The sequence below is a fragment of the Cydia strobilella genome, chromosome Z, assembly GCF_947568885.1.
Source record: "Cydia strobilella chromosome Z, ilCydStro3.1, whole genome shotgun sequence".
NCBI lineage: Eukaryota > Metazoa > Arthropoda > Insecta > Lepidoptera > Tortricidae > Cydia > Cydia strobilella.
Genome location: NC_086068.1, coordinates 55,356,022 through 55,383,569, shown reverse-complemented (window position 1 = coordinate 55,383,569; position 27,548 = coordinate 55,356,022). Strand labels below are relative to the sequence as shown.

The following is a 27,548-nucleotide window of genomic DNA, read 5'->3' as shown; positions in this document are numbered from 1 at the left end:
AGGTAAGTAATAAAATATGAAATATGCATATTTTTCGTATTCTTACATTAACAGTAGGTTTTTATGTTGATTACGACGTTTTAAGGAAACTAATATTAACACTCATCAATAAGTAGTCATGAAAAAAAATTAAAAATATTGGAAAAGTAAAAAGCACTAGTATGCGAAAACCAACTTTCCGCACGCTAAACAGCCACGTAAAGTAGCACTTTTTGAGCAACTGTATTAAAATATATTTTTACACAATTTATTGTTTATAAACTATAGCTATGCGCCTTTGTTTGTTATTTTATTTTATTTTATTATTATATATCAGTTAAGAGCGAAATATTTATTTCTTTTACAAGGGGATAAAGTTGTTGTTTAACCGCTCGTGCTAATATTGATACCAGAGCAAGCGAAAGAGCGTAGCGAGTGGTTCGAGAAGTGAAATCTTGAGCGTTGCGGGCTTCAAGGCAAACTTTACCACTGAGTGAAACACAAGTATTTCCACCACATCAACGCGAGGAAAATATGAAATACCAAATAATTCACATCCATATGAACGTAATAAAAAAAAACCGGCCAAGTGCGAGTCGGACTCGCGCACGAAGTGTTCCGTACCATTACGTACAAAAACGGCAAAAAAATCATGTTTGGGAGCCCCCTTAAATATTCATTTTATTCTGTTTTTAGTATTTGTTGTTATAGCGGCAACATAAATACATCATCTGTGAAAATTTCAACTGTCTAGCTATCACGGTTCATGAGATACAGCCTGGTGACAGACGGACAGACAGACGGACAGACGGACAGCGGAGTCTTAGTAATAGGGTTCCGTTTTTACCCTTTGGGTACGGAACCCTAAAAATCATTCAAAATCATCATTTAAAAGTAAATTCTACTAGCTAACATAAGGAAACAGCTCAAAATTTGCATCTGATTACTTTGCCCCACATGTGGAACGCAACGCAACTTTCTTATAAATTTTTGAACAATCAAGAGGGCCTTTTACCAGATGGTGTGGTGAAAAACAAATTACATACTTACAAAATTCTAAAAGATAACTCTTATTATTTTATTTAGGTACTATGACTGTTTATTTTCTATAGAAAACGAAATGTCTGTCGCGTCAGTACGGACCCGGACCATTTTAGAGTGACTCATACCTAATATAATCTACTGTAGTACCTACCTATTACAAATCTGTTCTGTAAGATAGGATGAGTATTTGTTTACTTCGCACTCATCGTCGGTACTTACGTAATATACACACGTACGTCACTCACAACTAGCACGAGTATGATTATATTGATTATACCGAAGTGCTTCATTTGTAACTCTTAGAGGATATAACCAAACGGAGTAGCCATTAACAGGGGTTCCCCTCTGTTAGACGAAAATAGTCGGCCAATGGTCATACCTCAGAATAATGACTAAAGCAAAGAAGCCGGGCAAAAATAAAAGCTTGGTAAAAGATATCGTATTCACAACACGTTATTACTTTTTATCTATGAGTGAGTGAGACAACAATCCGCAAGTTCTTTCGTTTTTTTCAGTATTGTCATAAGATAAACTGAGGGAAATGTCAAATGGTCCTATGTGGTTCTATAATATAATCCAGCCAAATAAAATATATGTTCGTTATTTCACAGGTAGGTGTCAACTGTAACAACTTGACATAGTCGTATTATTTTAGTTGAAATATTTCGGGATGTTTCAGCGGTCATCTTGGTTTATTTTAATTATATTTTTGCTATTCCTGAAAGATTGTTGGAAAACGTGCAGAGTTTTTATTTGTAATGGTTTGAAGTTCCCTTTGTGATAATGTCTTGTGTGATCGAGGGCTGTAAATCGCATACAGGAAGAAAAGAAAACACGCACGAACCGATAACCTTTAATCGGTGAGTTTTGTTCAATTTTGAAGAAATTAATTTATAGGACCTGACCCTAAACATAGAAATCGATATGTTGTTTATGTAATTATTACTTGCATTCAAGTCTATATAGATTTTTGCATATATTTTCGAACTTTTCTGCTAAGTATGAAAGGTTATATTTTTGGCATAGTGATGTATCGACCAACCAATAACCAATCGACATTTACAGCTTTCTTATAGTTTGGCCCAGGACTGTCTCATTTTAATTGATGAGTACAGTCAAAAAGTCCCAGTCTCAAAAATATGTGTACGCTCAGACAATAAAATCGTGTTCACATATTTTTAAGCCATTTGTCTGGATAGATATTTTTGCCTTCGACTGTACCTATAGTTTTCTTTGTTCTTACTTACTGACAGATTGTGTTTGCCAGACTATAGTTTAATACTAAAAACCGATCAAGTGTGGGTCGGACGCGCGCACCAAGGGGACCGTACTTTTTAGTATTTGTTGTTATAGCGGCAACAGAAATACATCATCTGTGAAAATTTCAACTGTCTAGCTATCACGGTTCATGAGATACAGCCTGGTGACAGACAGACGGACAGCGAAGTATTAGTAATAGGGTCCCGTTTTTTACCCTTTGGGTACGGAACCCTAATAAAAAAGACATTAATGATCATTGATGAATGTTCCTTTTATTAATATTGTTGGTCACAAAACTCAACTTTTTATTTCAGATTTCCAAAGGACGAGGAATAGGGGATATTACTGCAATGTTCTGCCACCAGAGTGCAGCACTAGCTTTTTTAGTGCACCGTAGAGTAACTTATTCATACTTTACCTTTAACAGGTTTTTGACAAGTTTTCAGGGGACCTACCGGAAAACTCGAATCCGAAATTTCGTTATCTAGCTGCCTCTTTATCGCTCGAATACGCAAGAGTGACAGAGATGTTAGATAACGAAACTTCGATTTTTTTGTTTCGCGATAGACCCTCAGATTGTGATAGTGGCGCCACCTACGCCGAGTTTCGCGTAATATTCCCTATTATTAAATAAAAAAAATATTACACGAACGTTTTTTTTTATTATTTCCTATTTGGTACAGTCAGCTGCAGAGAAAAGGTACCCCACGTCCATACTAATTTACAGAACTTTGTATGCAGGGGGGTGCCTTTTCTCTGCAGCTGACTGTACATGACTAGAAACTATACTTAGTCTTTTAGCATTAGAAAAAACGGTAAACCATTTCCACGTGTCTTTTTATTGACAAGTTTTTTTATAAATATAACAATATTTTACTTATGAAAGCAAAAGTATGTAAATGATCGTATATTATATTTGTTGTGACTTATTTTCAAAGTGTTTTTCGATAAAACGACACGTTAAGATCGCTCGCCTTCTTTCTAATGATAAAAAAACGAGAGGTATAGTTAGACGGTTCTGTAGACTGCAAATGAGATAAAAGCTATATTAGGTACATGCATTAATCCTCATATCAGGCGGCTCTTTGATTCCAAGGATTGCATAATTTTTATACTTTTTAATGATTTTTAGAATATGAAAATTATAAAAAGTGTAAAAGTTATGCAATCCTTGTATTCCACGCATTTCATTTCATTTCATTTCAACGAGCCGCCTGCTACAGATTTCTTGAAATTGCCGCGTTTTTTCAGGTTCAACTTTCATTAGCCAGCTATTATCAATTTGCCAATTTCGTGATTATTATTTTACACGGCACATAAACTTATGCATAATTTATCGATATAAAAAGTCGACACAGTTACATCCCTAGCAAATTATCAGACTTATGACACCTTACGTAAATGAGAAATAACAAGCATATATGCATCTCTTTTCGGCACATTATCTAATTCGTAAGGAAGTAAAGTACGGGTATACATATTTGCGAAGCATTTTTGCCCGACTTCTATGCTTTAGTCATTATTCTGAGGGTCATACACAATGTATGGACTGACGTTTATGTGACATGGTTATTTTGACGTTACATATACATTTGACGTTCCCTTCTCCCGCAAAAATTGGCAGACTTTTTTGTACAGCAAATTACAGACAAGGCGTCTCCATGAATTGCTATTTTGTATGGGATTTTGAGTTTCCAAAACGTCCTGCTTGACGCGCTGTTCAAAATCCCATACAAAAATAAACAACGTAAACACGAACGCTCGTCACGCTATCGAATGACGAAGTTTTTACGTATAGTATATTTAGGCTATATAATATTTGTCTACGTTCTTCTTCTTCCTGCCCTTATCCCACGTTATGTGGGGTCGGCACAACATTTTTTCTCTTCCATTCTCCTCTATCTTTCGTCACCTCAGCACTCACTCCTTTCTTTCTCATATCCTCTTTCACACAATCCATCCATCGCTTTTTGGGTCTACCATTCGCTCTCCGTCCACCAACATTCATCCCTAACATTCTTTTGCTGTTACTGGTGCTACTTTCAAACTTCCCTTAATATACTCATTCTTAATCCGATCCTTTCTTGTCACTCCACACCAGGGACCGGCCCGCTATCCCTTATCGGGGTTTTATAAGGGTATTGCATAAGGCTTAACTCACCATACCCTTTGCCAGACGAAACCCTTTGTTTTGCTTTTAAAAACCCTTATATAAAGCTACCACATTTGAGTAATCGGTAGCCCAAATACCCTTACAAAACCCTTATCATCCGCTCACCAACACCTTGCATATTGCTTATAAGGGTTAGCCTTATAAAGGGCTTCACTTTTAGCATATAAGCGTGCTAATTTAAGTCGTCTACCTTGTTCATAAAGCACACATTACTTCGAATCCGAGCGATCGTCGGCGGCGACGGCGGCGTTCTTTGACTAGGCACGTATTTTCTTTCCTTTTCATACACTACCGTAGATATATACTAATCCTGTCTCCTTCACGCAAAGGGAAACCTTTATGAAAAGCGCTTAAAGGTAAGGGTAACCCTTATTAAGGGCTAGCCTTATTTTTGGTTAGCTTTTCGGTAAGGGTTAGTCAAAGGTAGGGGTATGAATGGGCTTGCAGTTCAAAAGGGAAAGTCTTTCAATGTGTTAGCCGTGTTTAAGTGTCGCCCATTGAAAGGGTTTTATCGCGGAAAGGGTTGTCCGGTCCCTGCTCCACACATCCATCTCAACATTCTCATTTCCGCTGCTGCGTGCACTCTTCTTTCATCTGTCACTTTCGTCGCCCAGCATTCTGATCCATACATTACATCAGGTCTCACGAACGTCCTGTAAATTTTCCCCTTAAATTTAAGAGGCATTCGTGGATCGCAAGTTGTTCCAGAGACCTGTCGCCATTTCATCCATCCCGCATTTATTCTATTTTACACGTCACGGTCGATGCGTCCGTCACTCTGGATCAATGACCCAAGGTACCGGAAGTCGGAGCAGACTGGTAGGGATACACCATCTAAGGCAATATGGGAAAAACTGGATAGACCACCGAAATCGCAGAACATGTGCTCCGTTTTGGAACTGCTTATTTTCAGTCCCACACTTTCCAGCTTTTCTTGCCATTTTATCAGCCGGCTCTGGACCTCAAGTGCATTATCTCCGACAAGAACAATATCATCGGCAAACAGCATACACCAAGGTGCCTTCTCCTGTATGTTCGATGTCAGAGCATCCATAACCAGGAGGAACAAATACGGACTTAAAGCCGATCCCTGGTGTAAACCTACCGCCACATTGAACTTGTCGGTTACTCCAGCTTCAGACCTGACGTGAGTACTGGCTCTATCATACATCGCCTGAACAAGCCGCACATACTTCTCTGGCATTCATTTCTCTCTCATAGACCACCACAGAACCTTACGGGGACTCTATCGTATGCCTTTTCCAGTCTGTATTTTTCGCACAGTTGGCGAAGTGCAAATATGGCGTCCGTAGCTCCCCGGCCCGGCATAAACCCAAATTGGTTCTGTGTTACCTCACTTTCTTCTCATTCGTCTCGCTACCACTTTTTCCCATATCTTCATACTATGTGACATGAGCTTTATTTCCCGATAGTTGTTTCAATGCTGTACATCACCCTTATTCTTAAAAACGGGCATCAGCGAACTGTTGCACCATTCATCAGGGATTGCCTCTTCTTGCAACAACTTATTAAAGAATAAAGTCAGCCACTTCCATCCATCCGCTTTCAGAAACTTCCATACCTCCACAGGTATACCATCTGGCCCAACTTGCACTGCCATTTTTACTTCTTCTATAGTGATCTCTTTCACCATACCAATGTTATTTCTAGCATTTTCTAGCACTCCACTCCACTCCAATCATTCTCTTCGTTCATAAGTTTACTGAAGTAGTTCTTCCAGCGTTCTTGTGTGCTCTTGTCTACGTAATAATACATAATAATAATATTTGTCTACGTTACTTTTGTAAAATTTGGTTTGTTGGTAAAAACAAGTAAAAACTAGCCAAGTCAAATACTTTATAATTTTAGGATTTTCTACACAGCACAGAACTTGGCACCCATATACAGGGTGGAATTTCTAAATGGGTCAGTGAGGGCAGCTACCAGATTCCGTGCTGCTAGGCGAAAACGGTCTTAGAAGACCTTCTCTCGATTTCAAGTTAATGTAGATTGGCGTTTACAGATTTTGGAAAAAAAACATACGTAGATCTCAATTCTTTTGTCGGTGAGTCAACAACGAAATATATACTTTATATTTAATTTGGCTCTTATTTCACATTTATGCTTTTGTTGGGATAAACTAAAACAGTCAAGTTAATACAAATATTACCTTTAGGCCAGGAAATAAATGCCCAAAAATAGTTATTTGTTATACAAGGGTGCATAGTTGTATTTTACTTGCGAGTGTGGAATCGCTACGCTCAGGATTCTATTTTAGAACCACTCGCTTCGCTCGTGGTTCAACTATAGAATACTTTCGCTTGCTCGTGTTTCAACACACGAGAAGTAAAATACATTTGCACCCGTGTGTAACACAAAACTTTTCACCTCACTATAGCGAGGAAAGTGCAACAGCCACAGGCGTTAGATCATCTTTATCACTGGAATCACTCATTTTTTACGATATTATAACAAAAACTCTGGAAATTCTGTATTTTTACGTGAGAAGTTCTTCTTCTTCTTCTTTTAAAATTATGGCTTCAGCCCAGTGGGACTATTTCGCCAGTATCAAGGTATTGAGAGGTTTACAAACGACAAAAATTGTACGGTTGTACAAGACAGTGTACGGTGATTTGTTAGCTCTTGTAAATCGATAGCTAGTCTTTACAAGAAGCACGTGGACTACCGGCCGTTGACTCCAAGATGGTGGTTAAACGCGCTTCAAAATTAATTCTCCATTCACTGCACACTACCACATTAGTTTACTGTATAATAAGCTATCGATATTACACTTTAAACAATATTAATAAGCAAAAAACAAAGTAATTAATCACGATGCTAACTATCAAGATGGCGCTCGAACCGGAAGTCCAGAGTGCAACTCAGTAAATGACCACGTGAGAAGTTATTAAGCAAAAATTTTGTTGACAATGTTGACATTTCTGACGTATGAAATGTCAATGATGCGTTTTGAAATTGCATCGGCTCAACTTGTGCGTTCAGAATTATATTTAACATCATTATTAAAAACAAACGTTTCTTATGGAACTTTAAGGTTTATGACATAAAATCATTAAATAAAGCTAAATTTGGTATTTTTTATTAGATTCTCAAACCATTTATTTAATGATAATTAATATCGAACGAACCATTATTATGAGCGTTTTACGTTTTGTTATCTGTCAAGCTACTTAAACACGCTCCATCCAAGGTCAAATTACTTTCCCCACTAGTGGATAAAATGCGTTTTTCCCCGCTTGTTTTTAAAGGATAAAAGACAACTTTCCGAGCTAGTGAGGGGAAAAAGCATTTCCCTATATACCTTCTTATTGCTTGGCCTACTTGTTTACAACTCTTTAAGAAAACGAGTTTTATTTAAAACGAAATCCGATAACACTATACGAAACAGACATTTGTAAAATATAGTATTTGACAACATAACTCCATAAGTACCTACCGATGTGATAATACCTACCTACCATAAATCCTGAGGAAATACAGAACAAAGTATTAGATAAATCAAACTAAGCCGTAAAGACACGAACGTTGATATAATAACTGTCAAGGTCTCGAGATTTTCGTCAGGCAATTGCGGGCTTTTGATCAAATAAAAGTTATACAGTTATAAGAAGTTTTTTTTTAAATAAACGTTTTGTGTAAACTGAATAAATTTCAAATATTTTTAATGAATTCCCTTGGCATTACAAAAAAATAACGAGTTTAAAAATGGGCCCTCTTTTTTACTCATCAATTTGATTTGACAACTTTCAACAACATTCAATGGTTCATTAAAAAAAAAGTTTGCACAATGTAGACAGGGAAAATAATCACAGCATTCAAGAACTCAAGGATGGTACCAAAGATTTGCGATTTCGTCAAAAGTTTTTACATCCCGTTTCATCTTTATTGTGCAGGATTCGAATTCAGTCATTTAAAAATTACTGTACACGAACCTTAAACTAAATTAAATAACTAACAGTATTTTCTGCAACAAGTACAAAAATTGTTTTAAAATAAGTAATCTAGTATAATTGTATAGTTTACAAGCTCATACGAAAAATTTTTTTTTTTGCCAAAAACTTATTTCCTATTCCAGTATTTGATATGTATATTAAGTAGTTTGTAGTATGTGTGTTTGTGTTTAATAGTCTCCATATTTAGCTCCTTGCACTACCTGTTGCCTTTTGTATGAGTTCTACATTTCCTGCTACCCAAAGGTTGTCTGGAAGAGATCGCTTTTTAGCGATAAGAGCACCTGTTCAGTTACACGGTTCTATTTTTCTTTAATATTTCTTTGTAGTTTTACATGTATGTAAAATGTATATTTATTGGTGCAATAAAGAATATTTACTTAGTTACATACTTTATACTGATAGGGTAATGTTCATTATAGGGGGCCCATTACTGGATCCACGTCCATTACTGGAGTTTTTCCTAGAGTTAGCCTCCATAACATCTGTATATGAAAATATATGTACCTATAATTGTTAGCGCCTATTTGCGCTGTTTAAATAAAACAAGTCAATCAACTTGAATTACCATTTAAATGGGTTTTAGTACACCGATACACTTTTCCACCACTTTTCGTAGCATTAGTCATCTCGATACACTTTTCCACCACTTTTCGTAGCATTTGTCATCCCGATACACTTTTTGACCACTTTTCGTTTGGCTTTTGTCCGGTTTGTCAATGTACTCGTACGGTAGCATCTTGGCTAGGCCTAGGCATCATCAATAAGTCATTTAGGCCAAAGACCGTCTCCATACAATAGAGTCTCTATACCAGTTAAAGTTAAAACGGTATATTGTGGTGCTTGGTCTGTGGTGGCAATAGTCTGGAATTGCATTATAATCCTTCGCTTTAGCGGCCGTTCCATTGACCAGACTAATAATTCGCTTGCCGCTGCCCCATTCGTCGGGCATAAGTTCCATACTCTCTGTTTTTACCACTAGCTTTTTGGTGAAGGAAAACATCGGGAGGAAACCTGCAGTTGCAGATGTAAGCAGGCGGAAAAATAATAGGTGTATGATGTGTATTGTGTAGTCTCCAACCCGGATTGGGCCAGCGTGGCGACATAACCTTAAGGCTTAATCATCATCATCGTCACATCTCTGTTGTCCGTCATCTTATCATTCACATGCTTTCGCTTCATAACATCTCTCACACAGTTCACCTTTTCTTCGGAGATTTGCCACATTACGCCCTAAACTATGTTTAGCAATCATTTCTCTATTTTATTAGTAGGCGTTTATGTCTTTATCACAGTCTATACCGGGTGTGTATAATTAAAATATAGATTGTACTCAAACGGTGACAATTTTATTCAATAACTTTCAAAAGTTATGAAGTCCTTAGACTTTCTATTCTATTTTTCATATTTACTATCTTCTAATTCTCCCTCTTCTAAAATAAATATTATCTTCATCTGTCACTTGCTGTCGTTACTTGCCGGTGCAGAGTTCGCTTACACTGCGTCTTACGTAAGCGAGCAACTTGCAAACGCGAAGCGAAGCGGCGGCAACGAGATCGCCCGCGTTCGCGTGTTATTCGCCTACGTAGTACGCTGTGTTAGACATCATTTCTCTATTTTACTGTAGACGTTGTGTAAAAGCACTAACCCTTATGCTTCGAATTTAAATATTGGCCTTAAATATTCGTTGATCGTCTAGTTCAAATTGTATAACCCTCTACGTTGTGATAAAATATCGTTATGAAATCGATGTATTTAAAATTAAAATAAATTAATTTCTTAACCCCTTTTTTACGTATAAATAAAATTATCAAAAAAAAACCGTTCGCAAAAATATAACCGCAGAAGAAATAATAATAATAATAATTTTTCGCATTATAACGTTTATACCGACATAAAATAAACCGTCAGTGTAAGCCGTTCGTAATTAAAATTCAATGCCTATTCCGGATCCGTGTCGTATCCGTATTCATCAATGAATTAAAATTACGGATCCGTATGCGTGTTCTTAAGTAAAAATAGAATTCGTTTTCGTAATTGAATTTAATTGTACGTAATAAAACAAACATATAATGTACGTAATAAAACAAAACAAAGTAAACGTAATCAATTAAATTACCCGTAAGCGTAAGAGAATTAAAAACTAAATAAAACTAACTAAATAAATGAACATGCAACTCACCGAAGACAGCATGGGCTAAAGAAAAATAATAATTAGTTTACTTAATTACCTGATTTTACATGTAGATTTACATTGTTGTAATATTTAATAACTAACTTAATTCTAACTTGAATATAATAAGCTCCGTCGCAGAGCAAAGCAACAGGGACCTTGTGATATCAGACTGTAAGTCTAGAAAGGGAAACCTAAGTTATATATTAAGTACTTGGTTTTTGAATGTCCAGGTGCTCCCTGCCATCCTACACCCCTGCCTCGCGTGACGTTGAGAATGGAACATGCCCGTCTACGCGTCCTTCAAAACCGTCAGGAAACAATCCTAACTAAACCAGAAAAATATTCAAACCATCACACCTACTCAACCTTCGACATTCTTCACTTTCCTGACGTTCTTAAAAATATATTTACGCACAATGCATTTTTAAATTACGCCATGCAATCTACGCGCTGCGGTATTTACGCTTCCCTAACCGACATGCAGCTCGCGTATTTGTGACTAAGTTAGTAAGTGTTGTCGATCTGTACAAGGTGCTCTGAATATTATTTATACTCTACAACATCCACTGTGCTGCAGCCCCTTAAATTGGAAAGAGAGCACTCTACCTTCACACACGACATCAGACGTCAGGGGTCGGCACATATCGAGTGGTTGAATCCCAGGACTACAGAGTGAAATGTTGCAGAAGATATAAACAACTCAGGCCTTGTGTGTAGTGTAGAGGCTTCGGACTTCTGAAGCACTGATACGTCAGATACTTCAGGCCAAAGCGAGTTTCGGCGTCCAGCCGGCAGGAGCTACTCTCAGCCACCGACCTTATTGTCCTTATTCCGAGTGTACCTAAGTGTGTGTATGCATATAGACTAAACGTGTGGTGTGTCAGCTATGTAGGGGTAAGTGTGGTGTGGTGTGTTCGAGTGTGTGTACATGTTTCTGTGTGTGTGAGGCACAAAATACATGGTATGTGTTAAATAGTTTTTTTATTGTGGTTCACTATTTGTCACAAATAATAGGATCAAAGAAGCAATTAAATGCGTGACACTACAACTTCGTCATTCTGTCGGAAAGAGCCAAATATGAATTGTGTTGGTATATGGTATTAAGCTCTTCCTTCAAAACAACTTCATTGCAATGACAACATTCAATTCATGCAATCAGATCAAAATAAAAGTGATTTTATTGGTGTTTTATCCACTTTCATACCAAATTTAATCAAGCTATCTATGTAAATGAAAAGATACGAATGTAGCCAGAAGGGTTCCCTATAATCTTCTTCTTGTTCGCTCGCTCAGCTCAGGAACATTGCAGAAGAGATTTATCATGTCCTACGTACAAATCGTCCACTGCATGACGATTTCCCTAACCCTTTGAAACACGCTGAACTCAGCTAAAAAATTACAACGAGCACCCGACGTGACGACCTAAGGATATAAAAGGATTAATTTCTTACACATTACCACTTTATAAAGGAAACACACAGGGTCTGAAGCACTTAAAATCTCTACACAGAGTTTATTGTCATAATAGTTAAACCACTTTTACTAAACCTACACTTTCAAAATTCTATCTATGCATTAATTACCTAAACAACTACTTATGTATTCAACGCACAAATTAATTAATTTCTGGCTAAACATCACGACGCGAATTCGGCCAGTTGTTTCGAACTCCAAATCCCGACTAATCCTCCCGGAGGTCTATTTTTTTTAATACAATAACATTCACACGAATTAATTTGTGTAAGAGAAAGACGTTACACTGTACATACATTTTGTATAAACATACGTCATCAAAGTTTTAACTAGAGGACTTATGTGTCACCTTCACCTTATAATAATTAACCTACGCCCTTTTAATAAACACCGGCCACATAACTTTTGTTTTAGTTAACGCACTTATGATAAGAGTCAAATATCTTACGAGCGGCTCGCCGAAAAAGGGCAACATGAAACCAAACCTATGATTATGTGTTTATACTAAGTTGATTTCAAAGAAATTGTGACGTGTGAATATATTTTTAGAGATCGGTATTAAAATACTAGCTATTTATAAGGAGTAGACTATCCTAACCCTGTAACACTGCTGTTACAGTTGATGTCTTTAACACAGAATAATATGTATGTACCTAAGTCGCTCCAACGAAAACATACCTTAAGCCCATGATAATAACAATAAACCAGCATCGAGAGCCAAATAACTTTTATCTCGCTTTCTTTTTATTACTGCTACTGCTAGTAGCCTAACCCTTGACTTTATTTTATTGTCTAATACAAATATCGTAAATTTTGACGCGGTGTTTGCAGACATTTGGCCGTATAAGAATAAAAATTACGTCAAGAATAATAAAACCGGTCAAGTGCGAGTCGGGTTCCGTATCATTACGAAAAAAAAACAGCAAAAAAATCACGTTTGTTGTATGGGAGCCCCATTTAAATATTTATATTATTCTGTTTTTAGTATTTGTTGTTATAGCGGCAACAGAAATACATCATCTGTGAAAATTTCAACTGTCTAGCTATCACGATTCATGAGATACAGCCTGGTGACAGACAGACAGACGGACAGACGGACAGACGGACGGACAGACGGACAGCGGAGTCTTAGTAATAGGGTCCCGTTTTTACCCTTTAGGTACGGAACCCTAAAAGTCTGTCTTAGCTACTTTCAAATAAACGTCATATTTTCATAGGAGTTTCACGTTTTTATTGGTGCTTCCACACTTAGCTCAATTATATATACCGTCCCTTTATAAAATCAATGTTCAAGGGAACATTCACAAACTGATTTGCCGATATGACCATTCAAGTGTCAAGCAAACATTTGCTTTCGCATTTGCCGTCTCGTCGATCACATGAAATGTTCGAACATTGTGTTTCTCTATTAAATAATGAACAAGCACCATTAAATTAAACTAATTTTACGGTTTAATTCACGTATTTTTCGTTACTCGTGCGAAATTCTGAGAGTAAGAGCGTTTTCACATTGTCCGATCCGATATCGGATGTAGGATCTTACATCCGCGAAGTCAGCCCGCGGGGGCGCGCCCGGGCGCCGTCTTTAGCGATCACGCACACTACAACAATCATTATGCCTACAAATACGCACACAAACAAATATTATCGGCCCGACAGCTGATAGAGGGCTCCAACATGGCTGAATTTATCGGAAGCGCCTTTCCGATATCGGATGTCGGAAGGCGCCTAGACAAAAACAGCTGCAGGAGAGTGACATTGGCGTTGTCCGCCTTTTTTACGTTATTTATCGTTTTTTAATAATAATGATTTATTAAAATGCATAAATAAATACAGAGAAACATAATATCTTACATTTTACTTCCTTTCGACATCCGATATCGGATCGGACAATGTGAAAAATGGCGTGAAGCCAGGAAATTAAAAGAAAACTAGTCTCTCCGCGCGAAACTTGCGATCTTTTATTGTTTTTACCTTTTGTTTCAATTACTCTGATAAATATATTACTGGTTATAATTTTCCTGTTATTTCCCTTGGCTACGCTATGGTTAATGTACCTACATGAAATAATTTAAAATATTTTCCATTATGTTAATATTCAGAGAGGAAAATGAGGAGTACGTTTGTATGAACAGGTCGTCCCCATTCCTCTTAAGCTACGACTCACACTTGGCTGGGGTTTTTACTCGGACACCAACCTTGCTCGTCGTGAGTGCCTTTAATCTCAAGTGACCACGCAAGCTAAAACAAAAGCTTGACGTCAAACATTCAACAAAATCAACCCTACCTTTTATAGACAGAGAGCTGAAAATAGACACAAAATAAATTCTACACCTTTTAATCGTGTAGTCTGAAGTGCCTTATCACTTGCACTTTTAATTATCGATCTAGTATATAATGGACTGTTTTGTACTAGAATTATTAAACTGGTGGAATAAAAGCCATAATTATGTCTAAATGGTTTTTGTTTGTTACTGTTCTTGGGCTTATTGCTAAGGGTGAGTAAATATTGTTTTAATTTTATTGAATTAATTTTAAACTATTGCGTGTCTTTGTTTCATATTTACCTTCGGGCGCGCCATGCCCTTTTTATGATATTTAGCATTAAAAATATGTCAGATAATAACTAATGTCTTCGGTGACCGTGACCATTAGTTACTCATGAAATAAAACTATACTTAGTTGGTCAAACCAAATTGTCAGTAAATAAGAACAAAAAAAAAAACTATATATACTCATCCTTTTCTTTTGGGTGCTAGTACCTACCTATACTTTTATTGTTCTTATTTACTGTCAATTTTAATAAATAGTTTAAACCCTACCAACAAAATGAGCTTTTAAATATTTGTAGTAAACTACTATTAATTTTATACTTACATCGACGTGATCCTCACAGCAATACTGTGTGTAGGTAACACTTGAAGTATTCCATTCCACATTTAAGTACTTTACGACACCATCTTTCACATATATATAGGTCTTCGCGGATTCGAACTATTATTTTTGTGAATCATTCCCACACGTAGGAACAAGGTTTCTGATCTATTTAGCAATTAAATATACTGTTTAGGATCAAAATTATAAATCAAATCGTAACAAATCAGCGGTTTAACTGAAAAATTTAATTATGACAATTGATGACAATGACAACTTTGACAATTACGTGAGTGACGGATTTATTTATGGTTCGATAACTTTATATTCAGCACACGAGAAAGGTCAAACTAAGGTCATAAGTATATTTGTAGAAATATCTTCAATCCTCGATTATTATATCGCATCAAATGTCGGAAACTTATGTTTATAAACCTCATATCTCGAAATAATTTTCGAAATAGAACATTAAAAAAAAACCTAAGTTATTGCAGTTTGCCTGCGCAAAGGAAACCGTTGAAATTAGCGCAACAGCTTGCTGTGGCATGTTATTAGCGATACTTTACATTTTACAATCTATGTAAGATATATAAATCATTTGGTTTTGAACCTTAAAGCAATTACCTTAAGGTTGGTATTCTTTTAAAGCTGCGATGCAGTTGAATCTTTTAATAATACGAGGATAATGTGTGCTTGTTAGACCAGTAAAGTAAGCATGGCGTGTAAAAAAAGAAAACGTTTATGACGTACAACTCTACGCTGAATAAAGAAAGAAATATTTAAACGCTTTTATGAAACATTAATTTACAATTTTAATTATTACTAGTACTTCGCCCTGAACTGAGAACTCGCGGTTTAGCAAAAAGATAGATCAATTGAATGCACCTACGTCTACGTAGTCGACAATGAATCGATAACCGCGTGCGATCTATTGCAACGTCTGTGGAGCCCTTGATTGATAGATTTGTCACGATAGAGATTAAAATAAACTGTATCTGTAGTAAGTCATAATCTTTCTTGTCAAATGTCAAATACTTATATTATGTTTATTTTATTCATTTTATTTCGTATTTCTCGTGCTTAATAGCTTTTTGGCCTTCTAGGCTCTTCCAGCTAAATAACCTGATCGAGCCTGCTCATAATTTAATGATTAAAATATAATGCCTTCAATACACGTTTACCCAATTTCATTTGTTAGAACGGCTCAACTGCACTTTAGCTGACGCGGAGTTCAGGGGTCATATTTTTTTATAGAAAGTACTCATCATAAGCAATCTCCCCACCCCACCAAGTCTTATGGTGCGGAACTTTTCGAGAAAAAAAATGTTAAGTTCCCATACAAATTTCCTTTAACACGGCTCTGGCGCATTCAGTTGTCTAAACTGAATACGTTCTTACGCATCCAAGGACAAGAAGAGTGACAAAAGGGGGGCCGGGGGGGTAGGCCCCCCAAGAGGGGGGTTAAAATACAGACGCCATAAGATAGTTATTTTTAACCTGTATAGGTTACATATTAAATCACATTCATATACTGCATAGGTTAGTTAGGTTTCTTTCGTCCTTCAGAGCGAAAGTAGAAGCCCCGCGACAGCGGCGTTTCGTCGACTGGTTACCAGCTCGTAACTACTTAAATACACGAAGGGCCTACACCTAACCAATCCATATTAATAACTATCTTATGGTGTCTGTTTTTTAATGCGGGGAGCTTCGCCCCTCGAGCCCCCCTCTTGGGGGGCTTCACCCCCCCGTACCCCCTTTTGTCACTGTTCTTGTCCTTGTCCTAAACTGCGTAGCTAGGAACGTATTCATCTGTTTTGACAACTGAATGCGCCAGAGCCGTGTTGAAGGAAAGTTGTATGGGAAATTTAACATATTTTCTCTCCAAAACTATGAGGTTCCGCACCATAAGACTTGGTGGGGAGATTCCTTATGATGAGTACTTTCTATAAAAAAAATATAAGCCCTGAACTCCGCGTCAGCTAAAGTGCAGTTGAGCCAATTTGTATGGGAACTTTAACATTTTTTTTTCTCGAAAACTATGGGGTTCCGCACCATAAGACTTGGTGGGGAGATTCCTTATGATGAGTATTTTCTATAAAAAAAAATATGAGCCCTGAACTCCGCGTCAGCTAAAGTGCAGTCCTTCCGGTAGAACAAATTTACTTAAGTTATTGTCCATCAAATTATCCTCTGATAGTTCAGCTTAAAAATATCGAAATGCCGGGACGTGCCCCTAGCCAGCTGTGAGTTCCAAGTTGAATGTAAGAACTTCGCTTCGCTCGCTCGTTCGATTAGGTACTGTCAACTTTTCATCGACTTATCAAATTGCATTGCCATTATGCAATATCGATTATAATTTGATTTTTTTTTGTCCAGGATATTCGCTACCAAACCCTAATGTGCGCATAGTGGGGGGCCAAGATGCGCCCGAGGGCCGTGTGCCTTACCAAGTGTCCCTACGGGTATTTGGCTCGCATGTTTGCGGAGGAAGCATTCTCAACAAGCGGTGGGTGCTGACTGCTGCGCATTGTACTGAGAGGTATGTAGATTATAGGCCTCGACGAAAAGCCATAGGGCCTAGTAGAGACAGAGACGGCAGTGTGTGGACTTGGTGTGGACTCCAGGAATCCCTACAGGTATTTGGCTCGCATTTTTGCTGAGGAAACATTCTCATCAAGTGTTGGACGCTCACTGCAGTAGATTTCAGGTCTCTATACTGTGTCCCTAATAGACGCCCAGCATCCCAGCAAGGTGAAAAAAGGTTTTAAGTGGATAAAATAATATAATTGAAATACAACTCTTGATGTGAATAAAGGTGCTTATGACTGACACTGACCCAATGTCCAAAGTAACAAACAATAAAATTGATTAAGCGTGAGTTGGACTCAAGAAAGAATGTGTAACAGTAAACTCCTAGTTCTCCCGTATTTGCCCTCGCAGGGTTCATATCGATACTGTACTTAGTCTCAAGATTAGTCAAAATCTCTGTACACATTAAATGCAGTAAAACTTTGAGTATTGAGTATAACACTCCCCTTTTTCAGCACGGCTCACTGGCTGATCTCAGTAGTGGTGGGCACAACGAGTCTCACTAAGGGTGGAGTCCGTTACTCAGTGGACTTTGTCTCCGTGCACGAAAACTATGACAGCCAGGTTAGTTGTCTTTAAATCCTCCTTATTTCAGAACGGCTCGCTGGCTGATCTCAGTAGTGGTGGGCACAACGAGTCTCACTAAGGGAGACTTCCGTTACTCAGTGGACTTGGTCTCCGTGGACGAAAATGTCAATTCAATTTTTCAGGTAGTATGGCTCCATCGATACTGTCGATGATTTCGCCAACGTCAAAGTGGTATCCACGTGGGATCGAATTAATATTTCTTGATTAAAACATATCGGCCATCGGCCATAGCCAGTGTACGGTAAACAATAAAATTATGGGCCTCTAGGGCTCTAGCCAGACACGGTTAGAGGTAGAAATACCAAATGCTCTTAGAGCACGACGTTGTTCGGTGGTTGTTGTAGTTGTCTCGTAAAACCGATAGCTGGATTTTACGAGAAGCACGTGGACTACCGGCCGTTGACTCCAGAATGGTGGTTAAACACGCTTTGAGATTAATTCTCCATTCACTGCACACTACCACATTAGATTACTGTGTAATAAAGCTATCAATATTACACATTAAACAATATTAATGAGCAAAAAACAAAGAAATTAATCACGAGGCTACTATCAAGATGGCGATCGAACCGGAAGTCGACGAAAATGTCAATCTGGGTCCTAGCCAAGATGATATGACAATAAATGCCAAACTAAAAGTAAAAATGTATTGGGATGACATGGGGATGACAGATGCTACGAAAAGCCACGTGACAATTTCCATAAATTATTAAAATTTCGATTGACGTTTTCTTTCAACGATTGTCATCTTGACTAGGCCTCCTGGTTAGTGTTCCAAAGGATTTATATCTACTTAGTCCAAAATACACTGGGGTAAGTGCAAAATATATGCATTTTTTCTCAGGCGATGCTGCTTGTCACGATTGTTCCTTAGGTCAAAAAAAGCTGATTTCGACACGACATAATAATCTTTTGTTTCCTTTTAATTTCTCAGCTTTACGCCCCCACTTAACTGTATTTACTAAGCTAACTGTTGAAATAAATTTTCCAGGAATCATAATAACATTTATCCGATTCAAAGGACGGAGCTCGTTTGAGGTGCATTGAACGTCGAGTACAATAGGAAACCCCAGTGGGGTTTTAGGATGCACCTGTTGTTATGAGTCCCCAGCTAACTCGGTTCTCCATACACACGTAATTACGCTCTCATTTTAGAACGACTAGCTAGATTGCTCTGAAACTTAATAGGATAAGGTATATTTAGTCAGTAATTAGTTTACTTTATGTAGCTTCCGATACCATAGTTAAGAAAATAAAGCGAATTTAAGGTTTTCATACAAATAGTTTTTACTCTATGTCGTTTATTTTATAAACTGGAGGTATATAAACTACCTATGAACAAAGTTTCATTACAATCCAACACGTAGTTTTAAAATGAGAACAAAACTCCGTTTGTATGGGAAGGTGAAGTTCGCGGAGCTTGCTCTGGGACTCTTAATTAATGTTGGTGACTCCTAGATACTAGTTTGTGAGGCAAATACGTAGTGATATGACAGATATGATAGAAATAGTTATGATTGATTAAATTGGATGTGTATATAAAGTCTAAGAGCGTTTTCTATTTGCCTATTCCGATACCGGACCTTGGTATGACCACAAAGAAGTAAATATTTTAATAAATTTTAAACCAAAAACGAAGACCTTATGCCATAGGGCACTTACTAGCAGTTGCCTTTCTCCAAGAGTTATCCGATACCCGATAATGTATATGGCTCTGTAGGGCTCCGTGAATGATGAATATATAGCAAAAATTGAAGATTGACCATTTATTTGCCATTAAGCATATGGCACGGCATCCTATTATTGCCAGAAATTGATTTTCGATTTTCCAAAGGTGATCACGCAAGACATCAGCCTTATCCACGTGTCCAAAGACATAGTGTTCAACGCTTTAGTGCAGCCTATCGCACTGCCGGACTCCGACACTGAAGACGGAGCGCCTCTGTCCCTGAGCGGCTGGGGCCGGATCGCAGTAAGTCATTGTCGTGTATTGTCCTATATGTCGTTTATTGTGCTAGTAATAGGCTAGATAATAAAAGTATCAGTCGATCAGATTTGTTTTTAGGATCAAATGTCAATATGGGAGCCATTGCACTAAAGCAATACAAAAGTCGAAAAAAAAACCGGCCAAGTGCGAGTCGGACTCGCGTTCCAAGGGTTCCGTACATTACACAATTTAAACAATGTATTTTTATGTGAAATGTCTTTAAAAAACCCGTAGGTGTCGGATCAAAAACTAAGTAATTGAGTCCGACTCACGCTTGACTGCACATTTCTAATAGGTTTTCCTGTGATCTATAGGTAAAGATGTCTTGTGTATTTTTTTCAAAATTTTTGAACCAGTAATTTCGGAGATAAAGGGGGGGGGGTGGTCATTTTTTTGCCTATTTTCTTGGATAACTTCTAAACTATTTATCTTAAAATTATAAAAGAAATATATTTGAGATTCTAACAATGAGCTCTTTCATTTGATATGTAACACGATATAGTTTGACAAACTTAATTTTTTAATTTTCTCATTTACCCCCAAAAGTGGCCCCCGTGGGTAAAATTAATTTGTTTACGTTACATGTCCATCTTTGGGTCACAAACTTACATATGAGTCCCAAATTTCAAATTAATTGGTCCAGTAGTTTCGAAGAAAATAGGCTGTGACAGACGGACAGACAGACAGACAGACAGACGGACAGACAGACAGACGCACGAGTGATCCTATAAGGGTTCCGTTTTTTTCCTTTTGAGGTACGGAACCCTAAAAATGCTAAAAGATTCGGTCAGGATCCTTATCATCTTATCATACACAGACAAGAGTTTAATTAGGTAAAAGCTGTGTGATGTAGATTATGTTTTTTTTATCGTTAATATTACATTACGTATTAAAAGTACACGAATTTGAACGTACTGAAAAATATCTGTAACTGTTTCAACGGTAGTTCAACATGTTTTGTTTAGCTTTTTTGATCGTTTTACATCAGTTAATCAAATAACTGCAAGTCGGACTCGCGCACGTAGGTTTCCGAACCATTACGCAAAAATTGGCAAAAAATCACGTTTGTTGTGTGGGAGCCCATTAATTTTATTCTGTTTTAAGTATTTATTGTTATAGCGGCAACAGAAATACATCATCTGTGAAAATTTCAACTGTCTAACTATCACGGTTCATGAGATACAGCCTGGTGACAGGCGGACGGACGGACGGACGGACAGCGGAGTCTTAGTAATAGGGTCACGTTTTTACCCTTTGGGTACGAAACCCTAAAAATGGATCTTAATATTACGCATACGGGAAAAACCTTTTACTTCGAGAAAATAAAATGGAAAAAATGAAACAAATAAATTAACTAGAACCTATATTAAAGGAATATATACTTACTTACTGCAGTTACTGCCGGTGGCGTGAGACCCGAAGTGGATCTTGGCCTCCGACACCAAAGACCGCCATGCTACTCTGTCCAAAGCCGTTTCTGTCCAAAGGTTGTGTTAAAGGAATACAAAATGCAATTTAATTTTAACGTTTACAGTTTCACCAAGAATATGCATTCTAGTTAGTCCGACAGTCATCAAGCCACGGCCACGATTTGATGACCGGTTCCTTGAGAATAATTTATAACTGCTGCTTCACACCACTTTGTGAATCGGTCCCTCAATGCTAAAATATATTTTTCCCCTCACTAGCTCGGAAAGCCGTCTTTTATCCTTTAAAACAAGCGGGGAAAAACGCATTTAATCCACTAGTGGGGAAAGTAATTTGACCTTGGATGGAGCATGTTTAAGTAGCTTTTGGCAAATAACAAAACGTAAAACGCTCATAATAATGGTTCGTTCGATATTAATTATCATAAATAAATGGTTTGAAAATTTAATATAAAATACCAAATTTAGCTTTATTTAATTATTTTAAGTCATAAACCTTAAATTCCATAAGAAACATTTGTTTTTTTAAATGATATTGAATGTAATTCTGAACGCACAAGTTGAGTCGATGTAATTTCAAAACGCATCGCCAGAAATGTCAAAATTGTCAACAAAAATTTTCTAACCGACTCCGACACGTAAAAATACACAACTTCCAGAGTTTTCTGTTATAATATCGTATTATCGTAAAAAAATGAGTGATTCCAGTGATGAAGACAATCTAACGCCTGTGGATGTTGCACTTTCCTCGCTATAGTGACGGGTGCAAATGTATTTTACTTCTCGTGTGTTGAAACACTTGCTACGCTCAGGATTCTATTTAAGAACCACACGCTTCGCTCGTGGTTCAACTATAGAATCCTTTCGCTTGCTTGTGTTTCAATTCCACACTCACGGGTAAAATACAACTGTGCACCCTTGTATAACAAATAACTATTTTCTTTTTCGCCAGTATCCAGGCAATCTTCCTGACCACCTTCAGATAATCAACCTGACCGCGTTGAGCGTACAAGACTGCCAAGAGCGTTTGTCCAGCATCAACCCGGTGTTTGAGTCCCAGATATGCTCCCTGACTCAAGCTGGTGAGGGAGCTTGCCATGTAAGTAATGTTAGGATGTACTCTTCACAGTTTATATCAGGTATGTTATCAACCTGACTGCGTTGAGCGTACTATAAGACAGCCAATAGCGTTTGTTCAGCATGAACCCGGTGTTTGAGTCCCAGATATGTTCCCTGACTCAGGCTGGTGAAGGAGGTTGCCGTGTAAGTAATATTAAGATGTGCCTTCTCCACTTCACAGTGTATATTAGATATATGTACTCGTATGTACCTATATGTTGGAACGGCCGGTTTATACCAGATACGTGATCAACCTGACCGCGTTGAGCGTACAAGACTGCGAAGAACAGACGTTCTTCGCAGTCTTCTTCGCGGTTTTGAAACGATCAGCATCAACCCGGTGTTCGAGTCCCAGATATGTTCCCTGACACAGGCTGGTGAGGAAGCTTGCCTTGTAAGTAATATCAAGATGTGCCTCAGTTTATACCTATTAGATATAATATATGTATGTATGTTGGAGCAGCCGAGGTGATGAAATCATCAAAAAGTGTCAAACCGGTGAGTCGTGGTCAAACCTGATGGCAAGTACACTCAAGGAAGTTCTTGACGCCGTTCAGTAAACTGACCTGTTAGAGTACTCGCTGTCGCACTAATATGGAAGACTGATAGAGATAAGATAACTGGCATCTTGGTTATGCCTCTGCTCCTCCAGCCCCCGCTCCTCGAGCACCTATAGGCGGCGAAATGAACTATGAAATGTCCTTCATATCGAGGTTTTTCCGGCAATAAAAGAACGCTACGCAGTGCAAATTATACTCAATAGCATTTGGGTGGCAAACTGACGCACTATCACAGAATAAATAATAGTACTAGGTAAGAATATTCACTCTCTAACAAAACGCGTCTATTACGACAGATATGACCGCTAGGTGGCGCATGCGCGAACAGGCCTCCGTTTCGTAGCGGTGCGCGGCAATTACTATGGCTAGACCTCAGAACTGGGGGCGACCGCATGTACTTGTAGCGGCGCGACGAAATCGCGGAGTGAGTCACGCCTGGCACTATGTTGGTATGCCCATGGACTCCTTCTATGAAGCTCCTATTTTGAAACACCACTCTATATTTCATTTTCATCTCGTGATCTGTGCTTCATCTATAAAATATGTACCTGCCAGTATTTATGAAAGGACACTTGGCAGCACTATGTACACAGCTCGAACTCCAACTTTGTGCTAATTTATTCTCTTACCGCTCTAAGTCTCTCGATGAATTCATATAGTGCCTCATGTGGATGTTAAAGCGACAAAGTTCTATACCGTATTTACCTTCGTGAGTTTCAACATGACCTGAAAGCATCTAACTAAGCGGATTTGAACTGACTTAGTGTAACTTTGCTAAGACGAGTAGGGTGGCATTCGAAATTTACGAATTGATCTCATATTGATATCATTGGCAGTGTATCTCGCTTGTACTTTGAAGGGTTAGTTCCCGATTCGCCGGATTCTTGTTTCGTCGGATTCTCGTATACTCGGATTGTGACGTACTAGGAATCCGGCGAAACAAGAATCCGGTGAATCGGGAAAGGGCTAAGAATAGCTATATAACTCCGTATAAGACGAATAAAGTCTAAGCAAAAAACGTGCCTTGGAAATCAAGAAAATTTGATTCTCGCACAGATACCACCAATACCAACCTTTGGCCTATTCTCGGCTAGATGGCGTTGACGGTTTCGTTTGTTATTTAATAATTTTAACACATATCAGTGAAAGAACTTGGGTCAAAATCATATAAAAATAATAAATACAAATAAAAAATAATTTATTGTACATATATACATTTAAAAAAAAAATTTTTTTTTTACTTTTAATCGTGTGTCGATAGTTGGCAGTAAATTTACCGTTACTCAGGTCGAAGGGAATTGTTTAAAAAATAGTAAAATTAATAAACTATTTTTCTAATTTCAGGGTGACAGCGGGGGCCCTTTAGTGGAAGGGGGGCGGGTTGTGGGGGTGGTGTCATGGGGCATGCCGTGCGCACGCGGCTACCCCGACGTGTACACACGCGTGTACTCCTACACCACCTGGATTCTTGAGCGGATCTCGACCGATGACTAGCCATGTAACTAAAATAATGGCCCATCTTGTTTTAAAATAGCTTTTTCACTTCTCATGCTCGTAAAGTTCAACTTTAAGTCGTGCGTAGACGACATAAAGTTGCTTATTATGTTTTAGAGCATAAAGTAAAAAACATCTATTACGACCCTTATTGTCTTAGCAATAAAGTCCAAAATCTGCCATATAAACTGCCAGCCCTGCCGGCGCTGACGGAGCTCTACAATTTTCTTTAGTCTTGAATAAATATGGTAGAATAACCTAAAATATTGTGTGTATACTCACAATCGAAGTGAAAAGCAGTGTATAACTCAAGCATAATTTTTAATCCTCGACTATATGCCCTTGTTGTACAATCTAATATTTTATAATTCCTGTGGATATAATAGACGTGTCTGCGTCTTACGTAAGCGAACAACTCGCGACGCGAAGCGAAGCGGCGCGGGCGGGCCCACGGCGTTCGCGTTCGCAACGAGATCGCCCACGTAGGACACTTCTATAGGTATCAAAGCGCTTCACTTCGCGTTCGCGTGTTGTTCGCCTACGTAGTACGCTGCGTTATGGAAATGATAATAACGAAATGGTTAAGTAAACGTTACTTTACCACTAGATTAGAAGCCTACAAATCTAAAAGTCTAGATGTAAACAACAACTTGCAAACCTACTTTTCGTATTTTAGATTGTGATAAATAAAAGTGTTTTAAATGATTATATAATGTTGTTATTTAGTAGGTACAATCTCTTAACTACCTAATTATATATGCTCGATGCTCGAATAGATGGCGCCATACCTTTGGTCTGTACTCGTGTAGATGGCGACACCGTTTGATATTCAACAATTTTAACACATATCAATGAAAGAATTAACAATTTAAAAAGCTACCTAACAAACCTAACCTACCTACGCTTTTTTCCCCAAAGTGTAATGTTTTCACGGATTTCACTCAATAGGTAGGTAGGTTAGGTTCGTTAGGTAGCTTCTGATGCCCGAAGGGCAAACCGCCCAGAAATAGGAGCCCCGCCAAGCGATAAGCGGGTTGAGAATTCAACATTTTGAGATGCAACATTATGGGAATCCAACATTTTGAGAATTCAACATTTTGAGAATTCAACATTTTGAAAATTCAACATTTTGAGATTCAACATTTTTGGGAATCCAACATTTTGGGAATTAACATTCTGAGAATTCAACATTTTTAGATTCAACATTTTGAGAATCCAACATTTTGAGAATTCAACATTATGTTCCTAAAGGTATGGGCCATATTGTCATGCTGCAGTATGATGTGGCCGGCAACTATTGGTGTCCCTCTCTTACTCACATGTTAGAGAAAGACACCAATAGTTGTCGGCCACATATTGCAGTAAAAGTATTGCCCGTTTACAAGCCCCTTAACAAATCTATAACTTACCGTATTTCATGCGGTGAGAATATAAACTAGGTATTGATACCTCGTTTGATAAAAGTTTTTCATACAATGGGGTTGGCCCACAGAACTGCATAAATTTCAGGTCTGTGGGTTGGCCGGTCGAAATAATTAGCAGATGGCGCCAGCATAGCTTGCCCTGTCAATCCCTAGATCCCTAGGTTGTATATTATGTTTATGATCCCTAGAATTGTGTCAAAATTGTGCCAAATCTCATAGATAAAGGGGCAAGCTATGATGGCGCCATCTCTGCAAACCTTTGACAGTTGCCAACCCCATTACACGATACATTCTAAATGGCTTAAAATAAAAAAATAGTAAAGAATGGAAACAACCCTTCTAGCTATATTTTTGTCTAAAAAGTAGGTACGATTCCCACCGGACGGGCGGTGTCGGCACGCATTTCACATTTACGGCCGAAAGCCGGTCGGACTCCGTCGCTTCTGCCATACATAATAATGCAGGCACATTGAAAATGCGCTCCGGGGCGGCCTGACTCCAGCCGGTCGGTGGGAATCGTACATTAAAATACATACGCAATATAATATATACTTATTTCGTCCTGGTTCGTGCTTCTGAAGGTTGCCATAATTATTAATTTTGCTCTAACAAGCACACCTAAATTTGATATACATTTTATTGATAAAATAATACAATACAAAACAAACACAAAAACATCGAAATCAGCGGCGCGGACACCGACAGGAGCGGCGGCGGCGTCGGCGGCGTCCGCGGCGTCGGCGTCGGCGCCGGCGTCGGCGTCGGCGGCATCTGTCAGACGGCTGCGATTGCACATCTTCCGGCTCCTTCTGCTCCTCTGCTCTACGAGCACTCATTTCATCCTCATCTCTTGGCCTAGTATTCCTGCTCACACAAAACCGCGAACCTTTCCTCTCTAAAAACCCATAATTCGTTCCAGCCTCTATACATCTGGCCACGTTACACGTAATAAGTGGAGCTATACTGGTATTGTGGAACTCCCGCTTCAAATGCATTAATATATCCATAAGCTTAGCTCCATTTCTTTTCTTCCGTAGGAACTGAGTCAGCGCCTTGCCGGTCGGCGTACAGGTGTCATCCAGGTCTTTGGCGGCGTCGACAAAAGTCTCTTCAGCCGGAGTGCTCATTTTGCCGATTTACATTAGGATTTAATTTAAATGTGTAGGTAAATTAAGTACAAAATTCTTGTCTTGTCGTGACATACAGAATTGAAATAGCGTTGTTCTCTTTATAAAATATGAATTTTGAAGACAGGAGAAAGAATATTAGCATTCAAATTAGTTTTATTAGCTAGTATTTATTGCCAGCCATAGGCTAAAGGTCATAACACACCATCGCACCGCACCGCGACCTTGGAGCAGTTCTAGGAATTGGGCTTTCACCACACCAATAATACTACTCTTTGCACCA

General features: G+C 38.3%; 3 protein-coding genes across 4 annotated transcripts in view; 1 reads left to right on the top strand and 2 right to left on the bottom strand.

The window, feature by feature from the left end:
- Positions 1 to 849: 849 nt before the first annotated feature.
- LOC134755207 (uncharacterized) overlaps positions 850 to 27,548 on the bottom strand; it is a 417,347-nt gene continuing 390,648 nt past the window's right edge. The window contains exon 3 of the mRNA XM_063691730.1: positions 850 to 918. The gene's annotated coding sequence lies outside the window, so the exon portion shown is untranslated. The remainder of the gene's footprint in view (positions 919 to 27,548) is intronic.
- Positions 14,481 to 27,295, top strand: LOC134755196 (chymotrypsin-2-like). Of its 2 annotated transcripts, XM_063691717.1 has the most exons (7): positions 14,481 to 14,574; positions 17,327 to 17,489; positions 17,995 to 18,103; positions 19,962 to 20,099; positions 22,494 to 22,640; positions 24,565 to 24,718; positions 27,176 to 27,295. In XM_063691717.1, exons 1-6 carry the CDS (start codon positions 14,526 to 14,528, stop codon positions 24,712 to 24,714), a joined length of 756 nt encoding a protein of 251 aa, XP_063547787.1. In that variant the 5' UTR covers positions 14,481 to 14,525; the 3' UTR covers positions 24,715 to 24,718; positions 27,176 to 27,295. The 2 variants fall into 2 exon arrangements, with proteins under 2 accessions (XP_063547787.1, XP_063547786.1); XM_063691716.1 differs by lacking the exon at positions 27,176 to 27,295 and having other exon boundaries at positions 24,565 to 24,970.
- On the bottom strand, positions 26,822 to 27,265 carry LOC134753790 (uncharacterized). The gene has a single exon (XM_063689730.1). The coding sequence runs from the start codon at positions 27,263 to 27,265 to the stop codon at positions 26,822 to 26,824; it is 444 nt and encodes a 147-aa protein (XP_063545800.1).

Coding starts and splice junctions, on each gene's coding strand:
- LOC134753790 (XM_063689730.1), bottom strand. CDS start 27,265: ATGAGCACTCCGGCTGAAGAGACTTTTGTCGACGCCGCCAAAGACCTG.
- LOC134755196 (XM_063691717.1), top strand. CDS start 14,526: ATGTCTAAATGGTTTTTGTTTGTTACTGTTCTTGGGCTTATTGCTAAG. Junction 14,575..17,326: donor TCTTGGGCTTATTGCTAAGG/GTGAGTAAATAT, acceptor TTTTTTGTCCAG/GATATTCGCTACCAAACCCT. Junction 17,490..17,994: donor GCTGCGCATTGTACTGAGAG/GTATGTAGATTA, acceptor CCCCTTTTTCAG/CACGGCTCACTGGCTGATCT.